The sequence below is a fragment of the Rutidosis leptorrhynchoides genome, chromosome 3 (assembly GCF_046630445.1).
Source record: "Rutidosis leptorrhynchoides isolate AG116_Rl617_1_P2 chromosome 3, CSIRO_AGI_Rlap_v1, whole genome shotgun sequence".
Lineage (NCBI taxonomy): Eukaryota > Viridiplantae > Streptophyta > Magnoliopsida > Asterales > Asteraceae > Rutidosis > Rutidosis leptorrhynchoides.
Genome location: NC_092335.1, coordinates 674015621 through 674036385, shown reverse-complemented (window position 1 = coordinate 674036385; position 20765 = coordinate 674015621). Strand labels below are relative to the sequence as shown.

The window sequence follows — 20765 nt, the reverse complement described above, 5'->3', positions numbered from 1 at the left end:
CTCAAATAGGTCAAATCACAAAAACGAAAAGGATTGGCTCAATGGTTCAAGAGTCACTCAAAGTTATTTTCAATGCATACAACTTTCTAACCTTTAAAAAAAAATAGATTACTGTTGTAGTAATACTGTTTTTCTGCTCATGATTAACGCAATTTTCATGTTTATGAGGTACTTTAAGTTTGAAAAACATATTTAGCAAGTATTTTGACCTGTTACCCAACCCGCGATCTTTCCACGCTCAGATGCTGCCCCTAGTGGATCTGAAATTTTTAAGCTTAAAATTTTGGATTTTTTTTATTTTGCCCCAAACCCAAAACTCCATGACCCAAAAGCCTTTATCTTTTTCATTATTGGACTCTTTACTTTGAAAAAAATAGTTGTATTCTGCCCAAAAGCCACCATATTTTGCACCCTACCCAAAAGCCCATGACTCAAAAGGTTGTGTTTTGCCCAAAAGCCGATGACCCAACATGTTGTATTTTCATGGAAGAATCGAAGAAAAAAAAAGTTACAGTGTGAACGCTCGTAAAAAAAAATTTCCACCGTGGAAAAAATGTCTGGTTCCGCCACTGCATACAAACGTTTAAACAAGGATGCTCTTCTTGAATGTAAAAAGTAGATTATTATATTACATGTGATAGATGTAATATGCATACCATGTCATGGACTCAACATAAAAGAAAGAAAAGAAAGCAAAACACAACTCTTTTCTATCCTGCTCTAACGACTCTAGGGGCATCAAACTACTCCTATAGTTGTATTAACATAACTCTAACTCTAAAATTTCAAATTTTAAATATATTGATCGTCTCATTAAACCCATATAGCATTGGCCCTAAGTAGCAATGGAACCAACTGACCCTTTAGATGAAGAGTCATTATCTCATTGGCACCGCCAATCAGCTACTGTCGGATGAACACGGTTGGTATGCTCGGTTTACATCCTAATGCGGCATTAGGATGTAAACCGAGCATATCAACTGTGACCCAAAAGTTTTTTTCTCTATTTTTTGTCCCTTTTGATGCTCATCTAGTTCATAAACAGTTGGATTTGCTCCAAAACTTCTTATTAGTGTCTTAATTGCGTGGCTCATGCAGCAGGAGCTTTTGCTAAATATAACCACCGATCTTATATTTACTAATGCTCTAACCATTGCCATTTCCAGAAAGTAGTAAATAGAAACTGGAAAATGACACCGAACTATGTAGAAAACTAGATGTGCTTGAAATTTGAGATTTTGTTATGAGTAAATTGAGCTTTATGAACTTGGTAGAAACTTGTATGAACTAGTCACCGTGTGGAGTTAATTACTAAACTAGCAACTGTTACACCTTTTAAAGGGAGTTTACTAATTATAAGTAGACTTTATAGTTCATTCATAAAAGTGACAAGTAAGAGGATAAGCCTATGAATTTTAATGATTCAACTGAGATAATCATGCGTGGTTAATCAGTGGCCATTCGGTGGTGAATCACCAATGTGAGAGAGAAGTGGGGTCGCTTCGAAGAGTATTGTTAGGGGACAATAATTGATAAGTTCTCGCAGAACGAAGCTAATATTCATGACCATAATGGACATAACTATGAGGACTTGACTTTGTCAGGAAGAGTCTTGTGTGAAGCATATTGTCGCCTATACAGATGGGAGACGAGTTCAAAGACATCGACGTCTACTCAGAGCTAGTATACTAAGTGTGTTTCATAAGTGAAGGTTCAAAGGGTATATCATATGCAAGATTCAACTGCTGAAACTTAATCGAGATATTATTGTTTCTGAGATCGATCTCCATTCATATGGGTGAATTTTAGGGAAACATTGTTGAAAAGTGTGTTTTCACCAATATTTGGACAAAATTTAATATATGATAGAGTGTTATATATTAATGACTAGTTAGTGGGTTTTGTAGCGTCTATCGAGGACTATACAACGAGCCAAAGTGTATCCAAAACAGATTAAAGGTGAATGAGATATCGAATCCAAAAGTTGCTAGCTTGGTGCAAAATTCACAAGGTTTATGGCACTTGTCCCACATCGAAAGTGGGAGCAAACCCAAGATATTGGTTTCCACTATAAATAGAGGCCTTTAAGGTTTGTAGAAGACACACCAAAAAACTAAAAGCACGTGCACAATTAGTTTTTCCTCTCGGCCTCAATATGGGCTCTGCGTTCCGGTTATTTTTCGGGCAAGAGTTCAAGTTCGGGATTAGATTTTATTATATATGTTTATATATGCGGGGGTTTCCGTATCCATCTTCACGGTGATCTCTAGATCGTAAGACATTATCGACTTCGCGTCACTGGACTAGATTTCCGTCATTTCGAGAAAGTGTACGGCCATCCGCCCTTTCCCCTTCTCACAATGTTAGTGCAGTTGCTCACGGATTCAAGTTTGAATGTCCCTTCGAAGTCTCGCACGCTCCTTTTGATTGGGAGCGGGGTGGAGTGAGAAGGAACCAACTTTTTCTAACTCAGAATGAATTGGAAGTGTGAGATGCACAAATTGGAAAAAGACTCTATCTTGACCTGACTTTCCCTATTGGCTTTTCTTTCGCCCTACTCTAAGGGTACTTTAAAGATTTTGATATCATTTGTTTTTTTATATATAAAGGCCCCAAAATGCTAAATGATGAGGGAACCTGAGTTCGCTTTCTCAAAAATAAAAATATATGAATGTAAGGAACCACCGATTATCGATTCTTAAACGACATATATTCTCTACACTTAATCAGCATTTGATAGATTATCCAACCTTACTTATTGGTGGGGATTCGGTCAGATATTCGAATTAGATCCTATATTGACTATTTGTAAAAAAAAAAGGAGAAAGAGCGGGTTGTATAATCTCACTCCTCCCCCATTAGTTGATACTTTGATTACATTACTTGAGTAATCTGTTATGATTTTAATTACTTGTTTCAGCTTCGTATATATTTTACTTGTTGAAGGTGTGAAAAATTTGATCAAAGGAACAAGTCGTAGGAAGCTTGACTTGGTGAACAAGTCGTAGGGAGCTTGACTTGGAGAACAAGTCGTAGGGAGATTGAATTGGTGAACAAGTTGTAGGGAGCTTGACTTGGTGAATAAGTTGTAGGGAGCTTGACTTGGTGAACAAGTCGTAGAGATTATGTTGCCTTAATTAAATCTTCTAGTTGGAATGGAGTTTGGAGCAAGTAATAGATATTTATGGAATGTATTTTGCTTGAAGGACGAGTTTAACTTGGTGGACAAGTTTAACTCTTCCTATAAATTGTAACCCCTAGTCTCATTGTAATGTGTGCACGAAAATAATAGTGAAAAATCTCCAGTTTGCGACCGTGGAGTAAACCCTTCTTCGCGTTTTGGAGTTGAGATATAACCACGTTAAATACCCGTGTCGTTGTACTTTATTTATCGTTTTAATTCATTTGTCATTCGTGGGTCAGTGATTCGCATAATCACTTGTCTTGTTAGGGCCTACTGAATTCCTAACAAGTGGTATCTAGAGCTTCAAGGTTCGAAGATCGGGCACGATGGCGAATTGGAATCAAGAAGAAAAACGATGATGCTGAACGTTGTGGCCTCGCGACCGCGAGATTTATGGTCACGATTACGATTTGTTGTATGCCAGTTCTTTTGCGGTTGATTTAAATGACAGGGTTGTGTTTCTTGCAACTTGTTTCGAGATCTAGACAAGGTGTTGTTGCAGAAGATACTAGAAGAGATTTTCGGGAAGATTCGGGTATCGAATATAAGTTATTATTCCTTGCGGTCCCGTTCGTGAACTTTCAAAATTCTAATTCTATCGCGCAGATGGAGTAGAAAAATCGTAACAGGTTCGTTAACTGTTGCATTGGTTTGAAATTTTTACCGAAGGTGCTAAATACATAGGTCTAGTGGCCGTAAAAATTTGAGGAAGATCGAACCATTAGATCTCGAGATATAGTTTTCCGAAGCTGCTGCCATTCAGCTTTAAACTGTTAGGATTCAAAGCTGTTAGAGAAGAAAAATCATTACGGGTTCGTTAACCGTCGGATCACCTTGAAAATTTTACTAAAATTAAAACACGTATAGATCTAGTCGTGGTCAAAATTTGACTATGATCAGGCTGTTAGATCTGGAGTTATGTTTTTTCTAAGTTGCAGTTGTTCGGGTTTGGAGCTGCAGTGAGATAAAAATCATAGAAGGTTCGTCTACTGTTGGATCGACATGAAACTTGGACTGTAGGTTCCAGAAGTACTGATCTAATAGTGGTAAACATTTGGTGATGATCGGACCATTAAATCGTGAGATACAATTTTTTAAGTTGCGGCAGTTTAATGAGAGGGTTCCGGTTTTGATGTTGCGAGTAGCGAGACGATTCGTTTTGTGAATCTTCATAAAAGCTGTGATTTTTCATAGATGTAGCTTTGTTACAGGAGCCAAAATATATTCCAGATGTGATGGACGACACTGTGGGAGCTGTGACGCCCCGTACAAAATCATCGTGTATGATTCGTCAACAACAGGATCTTTACACGGTCAAGTACTACATGCTATTTGAAAACCAGTTTTGCATTCATAAAAGATAACGTTTACAAAAGATAACGTGGCACGAAGGTCGTTACAAAGTCATTATTTGAAAATAACATAAACTTCGAATGCAAAAGAAAAGTTCCATGATTGAGACATCTCTAAGATTATGCAGCGGAATTCTAGCACATCAGATCCTTAACAGCAAGTCTAAACATCAAGACAGCAAGTCTAAACAGCGGAAGCAACAGACCTATAAGCACCTGAGAAAACATGCTTAAAAACGTCAATAATAATGTTGGTGAGCTATAGTTTAAGTTGTAACAGTAATGTAAGGTAGGCCACGAGATTTCAGTGCTTCAAACAGCGTATCAAAACAGTATGAAAAGTATATGTTTAACCGTGGACACTTGGTAACTAACTTAACGTTTATAACCCTCTAAAAGTACACTTGGCGAGTGCGTATGTTTACGAAGTATTAAACACTCGTTAAATGATAGCGCGACTAGCCCGAGTGGGGATGTCAAACCCTATGGATCCATATCTAAGATTCGCGTTCACCGGTTCAAAAACCAATGACTAAACGTTACCGAGCTAAGGGGAAAGTTTATACCGTTGTATAACCCACACATATATAAAGTTTAGGTACTCGTGCCTAGTATGTAAAACGTAAAAAGCGCATGTATTCTCAGTCCTAAAATAGTTAAAGTAAAAAGGGATGCTATAACTCACAGTGATAAGAGCGGTAAATCTGATAATGAAAGTATGCAAGTAGTAAGTTGGTCCGAAAGGTCGTCAACCTAAGTCAAAGGTTACTAGGTCAGTATGTTATCCTCATAAGTTTTAATAGTGCATAAAATAAGTTTAAGTGTCATCATCATCATCGTTCATCATCATAAAAGCTAAGTAAGTTTGACAAGAATAGAGATCGAAACAATAGGCTGACTTCGGTCAGCTGCTACGACCTCTACGTAAATAAAAAAGATGCATAATTAGTGGCTATGGCTCCGTATATGAGTCCCCTAGTTTATGACAAATTTCCAGAACCAAAATCATCTTCGTTTGACCGTGGTGACGGTTTAAATGCGAGTAGGTCAGAAATTTCAGCACAACGTTAATAGGGTGTATTGACTTTCGGAAGACCATAAATCCTAAACCGTAACTCGGATTAAGACGAGGTCTAAATGGAAAATCATATACTCGAACCGAAAAAACTGAAAATTAACTTTCCAGTAGCTCAGGTGGTCTGATCAGATCCCTAAAATAGTAAGCAAGGTGCTCCGGTGGGGTTCTTAGTGCTTGATGCTCATCACGGTTCTCATACTTGATGCTTGTAGCTTCAAGTGTACAACTCGTTGATGGGTTAGCATCACCTTGACCAAGATTCTACCATCAACACACAATATGTTAAGACCAAGTAAGAACACAACTCATTTAAGAGTCTTAGATGGATGATGAACCAAGGTTACATCATATCCTTAGTCTTAACACAATTACAAGTTACATTTACAACTAAAGCTACAAACTTTACTTCAATCAAGCAAGTATGAACATAATCTAAGTCAAATGAAGTGATGGAACCCTAAGCTAGAGATCTTGGATCCCTTTCACACAAGTTATAAGGTCACAAAGCTAGAAAGCTTGAACCTTTAGTGTTCTTGAAGAACTTGAAGCATAAAGCTTAGATCTTTAAGTTATATGAAGACCATAAACACAAGTTTTGATCTTTATAACAAAATAATGAGATCATAAGTTAGAAAACTTAGATCCATCAAAAGATATGAAGATTCAAGCTAGAAAGCTTGCAACTTGGTTGTTCTTGAAGATCTTGAAGCATAAAGCTTGGATCTTTAAGTTACATGAAGATTACAAACACAAGTTTGAATCTTTATAACAAAATAACAAGATTTAAAGTTAAAAGATATAGATCTACAAAGTGGGTGAAGATTCAAAGCTAGAAAGCTTGAATCTTCCATGTTCTTGAAGGATTCAAATCCATGTTTGAATCTACAAGATGTAATCAAAATCAAAGCTAAAAAGCTAGACCCATGATGATGATGATGAATTCGTGATGATGAGAAGGAGAAGAAGAAGAGAAATCCAAAATACTTACACTTTTTAGAGAGAGAAAGAACTAGAGAGAACTATAGAGTGAGTGTGTGTGAATTACAACTGAAAGCAAGTGTAAAATGGATGGAATGAGGCTTGTATTTATAGGTGAATGGGGGTGAGGGTGGGGGGTGGTGGACGTGAATTGGAGGGGGGTCAAGGGGGACAAAAGTTTGCTTTTTGGTTAATGGTTGTCTAAAGTTGGTGCTTATGTTAGGATCCCATGCAACATTAAGGATAATATTTGACATAAATGCTAGCATGTTCCCTCTAATAAATGGGCATTTGTCTTATATATTAATGGGTCACTAGCTAATAATAATTGGGCTAATTAAATAGTCCACTAACTAGTGTAGGGTGGGCTAAGGCCCAACAAGGTAGAAAGTCCAACAAGACTAACTAGTAAGCATAAGTAAATTACTACGCGTAATTAAACATCCAAAAACCCAAGTAATTATTATTACCCAGTTTTGCTAAAATCACAAGGCACAGAAACAAGTCGAAAAAGTCAGGTCGTTACATTACCTACATGTTAATGAAAATTTCGTCCTGAAATTTAAGCTGAGGCGGGTGTTGGAGTCGGGAAAAGGTGAGGATACTTCTGCATCATTTGATTCTCTCGTTCCCAAGTAAACTCAGGTCCACGTTTGGCATTCCATCGGATTCGAACAATTGGAATCTTATTGTGCTTCAAAGTCTTAACCTCCCGGTCCATGATTTTGACAGTTCTTCCACAAAGTGGAGTTTGTCATCAATCGTAAGTTCATCGAGAGGGATGACAAGTTCTGGTTTGGCAAGACATTTCTTCAGATTCGACACGTGGAAAGTAGGGTGAACTGTGCTCAACTGATTCGGAAGATCCAAACGGTAAGCTACGGGTCCAACACGTTCCAAGATTTCAAAAGGACCAATATATCGCGGGTTTAACTTTCCACACTTTCCAAAGCGGATTACATCTTTTCAAGGTGCGACCTTCAACATTACACGGTCACCCACGTTGAATTCGAAGTCTTTACGTTTAAGGTCGGCATAACTCTTTTGGCGATCTCGGGCCGCCTTAAGTCTCGCTTGAATTTGGACAATCTTCTCGGTTGTTTCATGAACTACCTCGGGTCCAGTGATTTGCTTTTCGCATACTTCGGCCCAACAAATAGGAGATCGGCACTTGCGGCCATACAACGCTTCAAAAGGTACGGCATTAATACTCGAATGATAACTGTTGTTGTAAGAGAATTCAGCTAGCGACAAATGTCTCTCCCAAGCCTTTCCGAAGTCAATAACACAGGCACGCAACATATCCTCCAAAATCTGAATCGTTCGTTCGCTCTGACCGTCGGTCTGTGGGTGATACGCGGTGCTCATGTCGAGACGAGTTCCCAAGGCTTCTTGCAAAGAACGCCAAAATCTAGAAGCAAAATGGGTATCGCGATCTGAGATAATCGATAAGGGTACACCATTACGAGATACAACCTCTTTGATGTATAGTTGAGTGATTCTCTCCATCGTATCCGTTTCCTTCATGGCTAAGAAGTGTGCTGATTTGGTAAGTCGGTCAACGATAACCCAGATGGTATCATAACCGCCTACCCTCTTCGGTAGCTTTGTGATGAAGTCCATCGTTATCTTTTCCCACTTCCATTGCGGGATTTCCGGTTGTTGAAGTAATCCAGATGGCCTTTGATGTTCGGCCTTAACTTTCGAGCAAGTCAAACACTTACCAACGTAAGTTGCAACATCCTTCTTAAGATTAGGCCACCAATACTGTTCCTTGAGATCGTGGTACATTTTACCTGCTCCTGGATGAATCGAATATCTCGACTTGTGGGCTTCATCTATTATAAGGCTCCGTAGATCTCCATAACTAGGTACCCAAATCCTTCCAGCAAAGCATCGGAGTCCAGTCTCCTTAACCTCGAATCGTGAAACGAGAATGTTCAAGTGTTCTTGAGAAATATTCTCCTCTTTGAGAGCCTCTTCTTGAGCTACTCAGATCTGGCTATTGAGATTTGAATGAATGGTGATATTCAAGGCGCGGACACGAAGAGGTACCGTCCTCTCCTTCCGGCTCAGGGCATCGGCTACAACATTTGCCTTTCCAGGATGGTAACGAAGTTCACAATCATAGTCGTTCAGCGTCTCGATCCATCGTCGCTGCCTCATGTTCAGTTGTTTCTGATCGAATATGTGCTGGAGGCTTTTGTGGTCGGTGAAGATGGTACTTTTAGTTCCATAAAGATAGTGTCTCCACAATTTGAGGGCAAAGACAACGGCTCCAAGCTCGAGGTCGTGAGTAGTGTAGTTTCGCTCGTGAATCTTTAGTTGACGAGAAGCATAGGCAATAACCTTCGATCTTTGCATTAATACGCAACCAAAGCCATTTTTCGAGGCATCACAATATGCGATGAAATTATCACTGCCTTCAGAAAGAGATAAGATAGGTGCGGTGGTCAATTTCTGCTTCAAGTTTTGAAATGCTGTTTCGTGTTCGGTTTCCCACACGAACTTCTTCCCTTTGTGAGTCAGCGCAGTCAAAGGACGCGAAATCAGAGAGAAACCTTCAATAAATCTTCGGTAGTAACAGGCAAGACCTAGAAATTGGCGGATATGAGTCGGAGTAGTGGGGGTTTCTCACTTGCTGATAGCTTCGATCTTTGCGAGATCAACTTTGATACCTTGATCACTCACAATATGACCCAGAAATTGGACTTCCTTCAACCAAAATTCACACTTAAAGAATTTGGCATAAAGTTGATCTTGTCTCAAGAGTTCCAACACTAGTCGAAGATGTTGTTCATGTTCTTCTTCACTTCGGGAATAGATGAGGATATCATCTATGTATAACAAACTTGTCCAGATATGGCTTGCATACTCGATTCATGAGATCCATAAATACGGCAGGTGTGTTAGTTAAACCGAATGGCATCACGAGAAACTCATAATGACCATAACGGGTTCTGAACGCAGTCTTCATCACATCACTCTCCTTCACCCTCAATTGGTGATAACCGAATCGCAAATCGATCTTGGAGTAAACGCTGGATCCCTGCAGCTGATCGAAAAGATAGTCAATTCTGGGAAGGGGATTCCGATTCTTAATCATCAACGTGTTCAACTCACAATAATCGATACACATGCGGAAAGATCCGTCCTTCTTCTTCACGAATAAAACAGGTGCGCCCCAAGGCGATGAACTCGGTTGGATAAATCCACGGTCTAGCAATTCCTGCAGTTGACTCTGCAACTCTTGCAGTTCGAAAGGTGCTAGTTGATAAGGTGTGCGAGCTACGGGTGCAGCTCCCAGCACTAGATCGATCTGGAACTCCACTGCTCTCGGTGGCAGTAATCCAGGCAATTCTTCCAGAAAGACATCGGGAGATTCGTTCATAATTCGTACATCATTCACACTCTTCACCTCGGCTTCTAATGCTTTCACATGTGCTAAAACAGCAAGACGTCCTTTTTTCATGATCTTTTGTGCTTTCATGCAACTAATGAGGTTTAGCTTTGAACTACATCTCTCTCCGTAAATAATCAGTGGCTCACCATCTCCGTGGGGTACACGAAGAGCTTTATTTCCACAGATAACGTCGGCCCTTACTTTGGTTAACCAGTCCATACCGACAATCACATCAAAGCTTCCCAATTTGATGGGTATCAAGTCAATCTCGAAATCTACACCAGCTATGTTGATAATAGCTCCTCGGCCAATTTGGTCAACTTTTTCAAGTTTTCCATTGGCTACCTCAACAAGCATACTCTCCTTTAAAGGAACTAACGACCAATCTATCTTAGAACAAAAGTGTCAACAAACATAGCTCCTATCGGCACTAGTATCAAATAGGACATAAGCTAATAGATTGTTGATAGTGAATATACCTGTAACCAAGTCGGGGTTCTCACGGGCATCCCTTGCATTTACATTGAAAGCTCTTCCACGCGCTAGCCCACCGTCCTTTCTCTTGTTGGGACATTCATTCCTGAATTGGCCCTATTGTCCGCACTCATAGCACTGCCTTGGTCCGGTAGGGTTTGTCTTCACCGTTGGGGTGGGAATCTTGCAGTCCTTACCAATATGCCCGGTCCTTTTGCACTTTTCACAGACCACATTACAGTACACGGTATGGTGCTTGTAGCACCTCTTGCACTGCGGTAGAGTACCCTTGTAGTTGGGGTTCGAGCTAGGGGTCGGGTTGGGGTTCCTCCAGTCGTTGTTTCCCTTGAAACCCTCATGCCTCTTAGCTGGGTTTTGATCAAAGATCTTTCCCTTGTTTCCATCCCACTTACGCTTCTCATGACTAGTCCCCGATTCTGATTTCGCTTTCTCAGGTTCCTTGCGGGTGATTTGGTTCATCAGGGTGTGCGCCATGCGCATAGCTTCTGGGACGTTGGGTGGCTTAGAAGAGGTGACATTTCCCTGAATGGACTTGGGAAGTCCCCACAAGTATCGTTCCATTCTCTTAAACTCCGGGGTAACCATCGAGAGACACATCAGCGCTAATTCCAGATACCTACTGTTGTAACCATCAAGATCATTTCCCACAACCTTCAACTCCCAGAACTCAGCCTCCATTTTCTGTATCTCTGTTCTGGGGCAGTACTCTTCGATCATGGCTCCCTTAAATTCTTCCCAAGGAGTAGCATAAGCCTCGTCAATACCTTTGGCCTGAGCAAGTGTGTTCCACCAGGTTAGGGCGCCATCCAACAGCGTACATGAGGCATACTTGGTTTTGTTCGTCTCTGAGCAGTTGCTTACACGGAACACAACTTCTAGTTTCTCAAACCATCTAGTCAATCCAACCGGCCCCTCAGTACCACTAAAGTTGTGGGGCTTGCAGCTTTGAAACTCCTTATATGTAAACCCGTTATGGATGGGCGGGTTAACTGGTGGAGCTTGTGGGTTGATTTTCGCAATAGCTGCGGCTACTCTTTCCGCAATCATTTCCTCAATTTGTACTGCTGTGGGCGCTGCTCTTCCGTTTGCCATTGTTCTTCTAAACAGAAATTTTGACTTAAGTCAAAATCCAGCATTTAATAAATAATAATATAGTATATGGCAACCAACATGGAATCAACGCAACACATGATAACTAAGTAATGCAACTAGATACAGATACCACAGAAACACCATATAGTAACGTAATTAGAACACCGTACAAAAAGTAAACAACACTAAGTTTCATTCATTAATAATAAGTTGCATACATCCGCATAAGTTCATACAATACATGATGCAGTCGGTACAGGTGGTGCAGATGGTGCAGATGGTCCAGCGCCAGAAGTAGATGGTGCTTAACGGTAAGCCTTATGCACAAATGGATCGGCAGGATACAGCACAACCCGCTTGCGGGCGGTGACCCTAGTCCTCAGTCCATGTGCGTTAACGGACGACCTCCCTCCGTTAACCCCTGGAATAATGGTACCATCGAAACGATACCGCTTCTTCGGCGGGGTAGAGGGTGGTTGCATGGGCGTCTCCTTAGGGTCCTCGTCGGAATCCTCGTTGCTGGAATCGTCGGATGATGAGTCGTCGAAAACAGCTGGAGGTGGCTCTGCTCGGCCGGTAGTCATAATCCGATATCTGAAAGGCGGAATTGGCACGACACGACCATCAGGAAGGCGTCTGCACCAATGGTTATGCTCTTTGCGGAAAGGAATGTCCACGTATTCCCCGGGAATCACAACATCACTGGAATGGTGCTGTGGCTCCGAGGGTCCTAGGATGAGTGGAGCTGGAATCTCTGGTGGATTCTCGTGTCCATCTGTGGTGATCACTGGGTCGGGTGCATGGCCACTGGCTCCAGAGGTCGAAGCACCAGAGTCACTAGAGTGTGTTGACGACTGGATCTGTGAATCGGCAACAATGGCAGGCGAGGTGGAGGGTGAGTCTGAGTCACTCTCCAAAATGATAACGGGAGGGACATCCGACATCTGAACAAGGAAACATGACTTTTTCCATGTCAGTAAGTCATAAAGCAAGCACATATTAGGCAAAATAACTACGACAGTCTAGATCGTCTACAGCAGTACATAACATGGCAATAATAGCAAATCGTACAGAAGTATCATGCAATCAAAAGCAGATAGTAGCATGCAGTAATGAAAATTAAGTAGCAGTATACGTCATATAGCAGTAAAAGTAAGCAGCAGCATGCAGTAAGTTCCGCAGAAACAAGTAAACTAGCAAGTTGTAGATTAGTCCTGTTAGTGAATCCTACTTGGTCCGGTCTAGACTCACTAATGCAACCTAATTCCCTACAACCAATGCTGTGATACCAAATGTGACGCCCCGTACAAAACCATCGTGTATGATTCATCAACAACAGGATCTTTACACGGTCAAGTACTACATGCTATTTGAAAACCAGTGTTGCATTCATAAAAGATAACGTTTACAAAAGATAACGTGACACGAAGGTCGTTACAAAGTCATTATTTGAAAATAACATAAACTACGAATGCAAAAGAAAAGTTCCATGATTGAGACATCTCTAAGATTATGCAGCGAAATTCTAGCACATCAGATCCTTAACAGCAAGTCTAAACATCAAGACAGCAAGTCTAAACAGCGGAAGCAACAAACCTCTAAGCACCTGAGAAAACATGCTTAAAAACGTCAACAATAATGTTGGTGAGCTATAGTTTAAGTTTTAACAGTAATGTAAGGTAGGCCACAAGATTTCAGTGCTTCAAACAGCGTATCAAAATAGTATGAAAAGTATATGTTTAACCGTGGGCACTTGGTAACTAACTTAACGTTTATAACCCCCTAAAAGTACACTTGGCGAGTGCGTATGTTTACGAAGTATTAACCACCCGTTAAATGCTAGCGCGACTAGCCCGAGTGGGGATGTCAAACCCTATGGATCCATATCTAAGATTCGCGTTCATCGGTTCAAAAACCAATGACTAAACGTTACCGAGCTAAGGGGAAAGTTTATGCCGTTGTATAACCCACACATATATAAAGTTTAGTTACTCGTGCCTAGTATGTAAAATGTAAAAAGCGCATGTATTCTCAGTCCCAAAATAGTTAAAGTAAAAAGAGATGCTATAACTCACAGTGATAAGAGCGGTAAAGTCGATAATGAAAGTATGCAAGTAGTAAGTTGGTCCGAAAGGTTGTCAACCTAAGTCAAAGGTTACTAGGTCAGTATGTTATCCTCATAAGTTTTAATAGTGCATAAAATAAGTTTAAGTGTCATCATCATCATCGTTCATCATCATAAAAGCTAAGTAAGTTTGACAAGAATAGAGATCGAAACAATAGGCTGAATTCGCTCAGCTGCTACGACCTCTACATAAATCAAAAAGACGCGTAATCAGTGGCTATGGTTCCGCATATGAGTCCCCTAGTTTCTGACCAATTTCCAGAACCAAACTCGTCTTCGTTTGACCATGGTGACGGTTTAAGTGCGAGTAGGTCAGAAATTTCAGCACAACGTTAATAGGGTGTAATGACTTTCGGAAGGCCATAAATCCTAAACCGTAACTCGGATTAAGACGAGGTCTAAACGGAAAATCATCTACTCGAACCGAAATAACATAAAATTAACTTTCCAGTAGCCCAGGTAGTATGATCAGATCCTGAAAACAGTAAGCAAGGTGCTCCGGTGGGGTTCTTAGTGCTTGATGCTCATCACGGTTCTCATCCTTGATGCTTGTAGCTTCAAGTGTACAACTCGTTGATGGGTTAGCATCACCTTGACCAATATTCTACCATCAACACACAATATGTTTAGACCAAGTAAGAACACAACTCATTTAAGAGTCTTAGATGGATGATGAACCAAGGTTACATCATATCCTTAGTCTTAACATAATTACAAGTTACATTTACAACTAAAGCTACAAACTTTACTTCAATCAAGCAAGTATGAATATAATTTAATATAAATGAAGTGATGGAACCCTAAGCTAGAGAGCTTGGATCCCTTTCACACAAGTTATAAGGTCACAAAGCTAGAAAGCTTGAACCTTTAGTGTTTTTGAAGAACGTGAAGCATAAAGCTTAGATCTTTAAGTTATATGAAGGCCATAAACACAAGTTTTGATCTTTATAACAAAATAATGAGATCATAAGTTAGAAAACTTAGATCCATCAAAAGATATGAAGATTTAAGCTAGAAAGCTTCATCTTGGTTGTTCTTGAAGATGTTGAAGCATAAAGCTTGGATCTTTAAGTTACATGAAGATTACGAACACAAGTTTGAATCTTTATAACAAAATAACAAGATTTAAAGTTAAAAGATATAGATCTACAAAGTGGGTGAAGATTCAAAGCTAGAAAGCTTGAATCTTCCATGTTCTTGAAGGATTCAAATCCATGTTTGAATCTACAAGATGTAATCAAGATCAAAGCTAAAAAGCTAGACTCATGATGATGATGATGAATTCGTGATGATGAGAAGGAGAAGAAGAAGAGAAATTCAAAATACTTACACTTTTTAGAGAGAGAAAGAACTAGAGAGAATTAGAGAGTGAGTGTGTATGAATTACAAATGAAAGCAAGTGTAAAATGGATGGAATGAGGCTTGTATTTATAGGTGAATGGGGGTGAGGGTGGGGGATGGTGGCCGTGAATTGGAGGGGGGGGGGGGGAAAGGGGGACAAAAGTTTGCTTTTTGGTTAATGGTTGTCTAAAGTTGGTGCTTATGTTAGGATCCCATGCAACATTAAGGATAATACTTGACATAAATACTAGCATGTTCCCTCTAGTAAATGGGCATTTGTCTTACATATTAATGGGTCACTAGCTAATATTAATTGGGCTAATTAAATAGTCCACTAACTAGTGTAGGGTGGGCTAAGGCCCAACAAGGTAGAAAGTCCAACAAGACTAACTAGTAAGCAAAAGTAAATTACTACGCGTAATTAAACATCCAAAAACCCAAGTAATTATTATTATGAAATAATAATTAAGATTTCGTAGTCATAATATCCCGATTATGACAAAAGTTAAACGTGTACGCAGTACGCAGTTTGTTCGTAACGTCAAGTGACACTAACGGTCATAAAGTTTTCCGGTGATCAAGTTAAGTATCCTACGTACTTAAAGGCACGTTTTAACACACTAATGAAAGTAAGCCATGTGTATAAAGATTCCAGAGTATAAAGTAGCACAGTACGCACAAATACGCAGTTTCGCTAAAATCACAAGGCACAGAAACAAGTCGAAAAAGTCGGGTCGTTACAGGAGCACCTCTCAGCGTGCGTGCATTTCCTTGGTAACGTTGAGTTGATCATGAAGTCTTGTATCAAAATCTCACTGGTCCGCACACAGACAGTTTAAGAGTTCTGTTTGACGGTGGTAAAGGTTGGGTTCGAACTATCGTTGGAAGGGAGTCCCATATGGATTTGGGTTTGAGGGGAGGTTTGTTATAGTGAAAATAATAGTCATACATCAAATATGGGGTAGAAACAAATGTGTGCTTAAAAGGTGGTTTCTCTCTAGCTTTGGCGGTAAGGTAGCAAACAGTGGGACAAATCGAAAGTAGGAGTTATCGAGAAGGTTGGATACTCGCAGGTTGTAGTCTGGATGTGTATATAGTGCAACATGACATTTGCAGCATGTCAACAGTTGGCTTAACCCCTTGGTTGGCACACGTGGTTGTGCACCCTCAGTGGATGAGTTGATTTTGGAGCCTTGTACCATAAGTAGACTTGATGTGGTCCCATTCAAGTTGTGTTCCGAGGTTGCGGCAGGTACTAAATTAGGTTAGATCTGGACTAGCATTGGAGGGAAGGCCTAGTTGAACTTAGGTTTGAGGGGAGGTTTGATGGATTGCAAACCAAAGTCCAACATCGGATTATTGAACGGGTCGGCTAATGTATTTAGTCGAATATTTTATAGTATACGGAATATGTGGGCAGGGTTAGAGCTTCTCTCACTAAAGAAATTGGTTTGAAGTTGTCGGATATGACGAGTTCGACTGGCGTTTTGGGTTTGGTTGACATTTGTACAATAAAGCAAGCGGGTTTTCTTTAGGGTGAAATTAGGAATATTCTTCAAGTGATGGTAGAAGTGGATAATCTTGTAAGTCCTGGAACTTGAGCTTTCTAGAAGGTGTCGGGAACTCGATTGGAGTTTGGTAATCGACAGAAGTACTGAGCTAGTGGGAGTTTGATGACTAGTGGGAGTTATGGAGACGGTATGCGACGTGGGTCTCTAGTCCTCACAAGATTAGTGTCTATAACACTATGGTACTTGGATGCTGCAAACATACCCTCGAATGGCAAAGAGATTTGCAACTGACCGGTGGAACGAACTAGATTCTTCTCGGATAGCCGTGGTTTTATTTCTTACTCGTATAGTGGGAGCGTGCTTGGGATGAGAATATGAGGTTTGTAAAATTCATAGCTATGAAGTGGGTCAGTGTACCAGCGTGAAAGCGAAAAAAGTTCAAAGGTGTAAATTTCAAGGTTGTGATTGCGTTCTAACTAGAGCCTTGATGAATAGTCTACAAAGAGGCCGTCTGTTGGGTTTTCCAATTGCTGGTAAAAGGAAATCATAGATAGAAGGGAAATTATGTGCGAGGGTGATCATTGACATGTGGGTTCGAGATTGGACATGTCTAGAGTGATCAGTGAGGCGGTGTAGTCTCATGAAGAATCACATAATTGAAGAGTTGCATACTTCAATTGATCTTCTTGTGTAAGAAGAAAGTGGTGCAAGAAACCGAGATGGACCATGTTAGTAACTGGAGATCGGGTTGAAGCTTAGCGATTTTGATTTCGAAAGACTTCCTTCCCTCTGGTGTGGAAGAGCGGCGTGACTCAGATGTTTGATTCTGGCGGTATCAAAATTCGTAGCTGAGAGCAGATCGAGAGTTGCTATGTGTGTTTGAACAACATGGACAGTTGAGGCGGTTATTGGTTTCTAGTTCCGACAAGTAGTGTTGAAGACCTTGTATCGAAAGTCTACTCATTCGACGTATGTGATTAGTGTGCGTGTCCCAAATGGAGTTTGGCGGTATAATGGTGGTTTGACTTTCTTGGATGGAATGGAGATTGATGTTCGGGTTTGTTTAAAATCTTCGAGTGGGAGATTGTTGAGTAGTGAAGAGTTTGCTCAAAGTCTTCAAGTAAGAGATTGTTGAAGGTGTGAAGAATTTGATCAAAGGAACAAGTCGAAGAGAGCTTGACTTGGTGAACAAGTCGTAGGGAGCTTGACTTGGTGAACAAGTCGTAGGGAGCTTGACTTGGTGATCAAGTCGTGGAGATTATGTTGCCTTAATTAAATCTTCTAGTAGGAATGGAGTTAGGAGCAAGTAATAGATATTTATGGAATGTCTTTTGCTTGAAGGACAAGTTTAACTTGGTGGACAAGTTTAACTCTTCCTATAAATTGTAACCCCTAGCCGCATTGTAATGTGTGCATGAAGATAATAATGAAAAATCTCTGGTTTGCGCCTGTGGAGTAAACCCTTCTCCGCGTTTTGGAGTTGGGATATAACCACGTTAAATACCCTTGTCGTTGTACTTTATTTATCGTTTTAATTCGTTTGTCGTTCGTGGGTCAGTGATTCACATAAATCACTTGTCTTGTTAGGGTCTACTGAATTCCTAACATTACCTACAGTAAATTATTATTATTCAAATAGTATGATGTTATAATCATTATCAGCAGGCTAGTATTATTCAGAATGTTTTAAAAAAATATTGGACAATTAAGTGTTTTATTTCAACCTAGCCGTTTCGAAGAGTACAATAAATTATCCACATTGACCAATAACCCCACCCACCCATTTTCCATCTACAAATGTGATAATTGACCCATAACTTATCCATCTACAAAAGTGATTGTAGAGAACTGTATGTTTTTAGGTGTAATGCAAACGGATACAAAAAAGTAATATTTGTACTTAAAGTTCATATGTGCGAATTGTGACAGTATACTATGTATAACATCTAACCATAGGAACTTAACAAATCACTAGTGAACACAACATAAACTATTTTTTTAACAGCAGTTCGGGATCATCAAGGGAGACTATACCACCCACACGTTCAACTCTTGCAGTTGCATAACCCGCCCCCACGTGCTACTCAGGAAGAAACCCGACTCAATCCGAGGGCATGGACGGTAGAACCCCTACTGCCCCGCAACGCGATGTGTGGAAGGCACCCTTGGGTGGAATTCAAAGGTTAACGGGTAACCTTGTGTGCAATGCTGCACCTCACAAAAGTCGAACTCCCGACCTCTCGCTAAGAGAGGCAGACCACTAACACGTGAGCTACAACACAAGGTTAAACACAACATAAACTATTGAGTAACATGTCTTAATATCATCATAGTTACGGGGTGGGTCAGTTAAAAAATTTTTTCCCCCTAAAGCTTCAAATCACAACACATAGCTAAAAGAAGAGTGGGTAAAATGGGTAAAAGTCACCCGAAGTCTATTTCTGCTCCATATGACCTTATAAATAGTTTATTTGATGATTAAGACAGAGTATTGACACATGAGCTATTTGTCAGAAAATTGAAAATTAGACAAAATAGACAAATTGCTGATGGGTCAGGTCAATCCAACCGTGACCTGGCTTATTGAACCATAAAAAAAAAACAACCCATTTAAACCGAGCCTGTTTTGACCATTACACAACCGACCCCCTCCCTACAGTAACTGGATTATCTTTTTTACTTGTGATAAATCTTCATCCCCTGCTTTTAGTGCAATTTTGAATGAATAAATTATGTAAGACCTGATTATCAACGTATGTGCATTATATATTTACATTAATAAACATGAACACGTCATAATACTCTTGTTACTTCTCATATCTCAAAAGTAGGAATTTAATAAATTACATGTGGAATCTTGCAAATGCATACAATACAATATTACAATATCATGGACTCATTAAGTAAAAATAAAAACCGGTGCAAAAATGGAAAAAAAAAACACAAAAGAGGTATTTCCCTAGTATTTATTTTCTTATGTTGTTTGATTAGAAAACGTTTAACTCTTGTTCCAAACTTTGATTCATGATATTTCAGTGAGTATATGTATGTATTGTATAGATATGTTGATGATGATTAAGACTAGATGAAGATGAACTGTTTATGAATTCGTAATCTTAATTCAACTAAGTGCTACAAATCATAGAAGTTAGGGTTACAAGGTAGAGAGGATTTGGTTGTGTGTGAAAGTGAAGGTGTGAGGGATTGGTAACAAATGTGAGGGAAAGTCTTTTTCATTCTAAGTGAGGTGATGATATTTATATCACCGTATCATCACCCCTTATATCACCTAGCTAATACAATGCACATCATCCTAAATTTGGACTTAACATATGTATAGAGAAATGATCATGAAGTTGTTTGTGATGTGTGATATAGCTGATATCTAAAAGTATAGAGCTTTATGAAATGCTCTATTTAATCCCATACATTACATTACATTACATATTGTTCTCAAGTATATCAGAGCTTAATAAAATGCTCTATTTATGCCTTACATTAATAATAAATAATAAATTATAGTATGGATTTTTTATAATATTCTTAAACTAGAGCCATATTGCTCTCTCTTTGATGAGCATTGGGACCAGCTCTCCTTTGAGATGCAGACTCATGATCTCGTTGGCTCCACCGACCAGTTCCTCTCCTATAAATACGGCTGGGACACATGGCTTACATCCTAATGCTTTGAGCTCCTTCTCGATTTTCTGGCCATCTGCACATTCATCAAGCTCGTATACAGTTGGGTTGGCTCCAAAGCTGCATATGAGTGTCTTGATGCTGTGGCATAAACAGCAAGAACTTTTGCTGAATATAACCACCGCCTTATCTTTAACCAATCTTGTCACTATTGCCATTGAGTCAATAAGATAATAGTAGGTGTGAAGTAGGAGGAATGTAATATGAATGTGATCAGGACGGTAGAGGATTTTGTTTCACAAATTTGAAACTGCCATAAAGGCTATATATAGAAGTTGTATATGTTGATATCCAAGACTATCAATTGATGCTGATCTTAAATGGAATGATACTGTAGCACGACGTTAAGTTAATGCGATAATATTCCATAATCATCAATCTTGATATCTCTTATGTATGAGATACCCATGGATTCCTAGTTAAGTCCATATTATTGTGTGATAAGAACCTAATGAGTAATGACAAATAGTCCTTAAATAGAATCATCTGAATTTTATCTTTTTTTGA

The 20765-nt window shown here is 39.7% G+C and overlaps 1 protein-coding gene and 1 pseudogene across 1 annotated transcript; both read right to left on the bottom strand.

The window, feature by feature from the left end:
- Nucleotides 1-813: 813 nt before the first annotated feature.
- LOC139899386 (monothiol glutaredoxin-S6-like) lies at nt 814-1160 on the bottom strand (annotated as a pseudogene).
- An 18882-nt stretch (nt 1161-20042) lies between these two features.
- LOC139899385 (monothiol glutaredoxin-S2-like) lies at nt 20043-20462 on the bottom strand. Its single transcript, XM_071882214.1, has one exon. It carries the CDS (start codon nt 20414-20416, stop codon nt 20108-20110), a length of 309 nt encoding a protein of 102 aa, XP_071738315.1. The 5' UTR covers nt 20417-20462; the 3' UTR covers nt 20043-20107.
- Between the last annotated feature and the right edge of the window lie 303 nt (nt 20463-20765).